Raw genomic sequence first — 1,821 nt, 5'->3', positions numbered from 1 at the left:
TGCGGACTCTCTAATAGAGGCCTGGAACTCTTGGTTTTCCTCTGTCTCCCCCCACAAGATGCGTAACCTCCCCTTGCTGTTCTGCTGGGCTGTATGGATAGCTCGCAATCTCCTTATCTTTCATAATACTCCTCCCAGATGGCCTATCATAGCTGCCAAGATCATGGCGGACTATGCTCTCATCCCTGATGACCCCCCTCCCCACGATCAAGGATCTTTACTCAGGAAAGGATGGACCCTCACATGCCATGGGCATACTTTGATGGGGCCGCACAGGATGATGGTTGCGGAGGGGGTGCCATACTTCATATATCAACGAGGCACACTTATAGTTTGCTCATGGGATTAAGACGGGGCACCAATAATTTTGCGGAACTATCAATAGCAATGCACATTATTCGATTTGCTTTGGAGAAGAATTGTCATGCCTTACAATTGTTTGGGGATTCTAAAATTGTTTGTGACTGGTTGAATAAAACTTCTTGTTGCTGGTCATTCTCTTTGAGACACATCCTGGATGAGACTCTGAGATTGATAACTCATTTTGATTATTTTACATGTAATCACATCTACAGGGAGCGGAACACAGATGCTGACCGCCTTTCCAAAGAAGCTGCGCTCTGGGAACCGGGCATCTGGATGATCCGAGAACAAAATGAGGGTGCCCATTACCAATACTATCATCAGTCGTTTATGGACATTATGGATTAATTTACAGGGCATCTAGTACTATATTTTTGTATTTATTTTTGGTCATATTTACTGGACAGGTTTGCTGCTATCAAACTTTGATTAGCACAACACTTTTTGGACTGTTACCTCCCTGCGTGGATCAAGGTAACAAGTTTTTTGGAATTTCTAGTATATCACAGTTTTTATTGGGCTATTACCTCCCTGTGTGGATCTAGGTAACTAGCTTTGCTGCTTCTCCGGAAGATGACAGACTGGTCTTCAAATAGTTTCTGAATATGCATACGCATCTACAAAATGTAATTTCTTATATTAATGAAATTACGAATTTTTCCATGGGAAAAAAATGGTTGTAATAGTTAACTGGCTAAGTAGTCATATTTTTGTAGATTTCTTTGCATTCTTAAGATTGCAGGTTCATGGAAGTGAACATAGTAGGAAAAGTCTAATTTTCCCGCATCAGAAATGAAGCACCAGAGTCTAACAACCATATGCTCACTCATACAGTACTTGTCATGAAAGTAATGAGGGGGAAATACAACTCGAATTGTGATGTGAGAGAATCTCCTCCCACTCCTGCAGGATTCTTACTGGATTTCTTGTGTGGACACTTGGTTGCATAATGTCCATACTCATGGCAGTGAAAACATTTAATTTTACTAAATTATTTTTTCTTGTCATGGTTCTAGCTAGATTTTACCTCGCCTTGGGCCTTCTTACTCTTGGCTTTCTTTCCCTTTCCAACTAAGGTAAAGTTTTCTTCCTCATTAGTTTTGGATGTGACACCATCTCTAATGTTTATTCTAATCCCCGCCTGCACCAAATTAGACCAAAGTCTCTCCCAAGATGGGAGCTTGTCTCTTCCATTGATTGAATCCTTATAGTTGTGCCAAGACTTAGAAAGACCAAGGAGTGTTAATCTCACAAGTTCAGATGGTGGCACATTATCTCCTACTCCTCCAAGTTCATCTCTGACATGAGTGAATATGGATAGGTACTGAATAATAGTTTCATTTTTATTCATTTGAATGTTCTTGAGTTTATCTTTCAATGCCAATTTCTTGGCGTCATTGCTACTTTTGAATAGCTCTGTGAGGTTTTTCCACGTTGCATAAGCAATCTCCTTGCCAT

General features: G+C 40.6%; 1 protein-coding gene across 1 annotated transcript; it reads left to right on the top strand.

Annotated features, from left to right (window-relative positions):
• Nucleotides 1-231: 231 nt before the first annotated feature.
• LOC149156606 (uncharacterized) lies at nucleotides 232-711 on the top strand. Its single transcript, XM_089444801.1, has one exon. It carries the CDS (start codon nucleotides 232-234, stop codon nucleotides 709-711), a length of 480 nt encoding a protein of 159 aa, XP_089300927.1.
• Nucleotides 712-1,821: the final 1,110 nt, after the last annotated feature.

This window comes from Pinus tabuliformis, chromosome 9 (genome assembly GCF_031772625.1).
Source record: "Pinus tabuliformis cultivar Carrire ecotype Pingquan chromosome 9, CPIR1, whole genome shotgun sequence".
Classification (NCBI taxonomy): domain Eukaryota; kingdom Viridiplantae; phylum Streptophyta; class Pinopsida; order Pinales; family Pinaceae; genus Pinus; species Pinus tabuliformis.
Note: the sequence above shows the minus strand (reverse complement) of the source record. Positions and strands in the feature narration are given on the sequence as shown.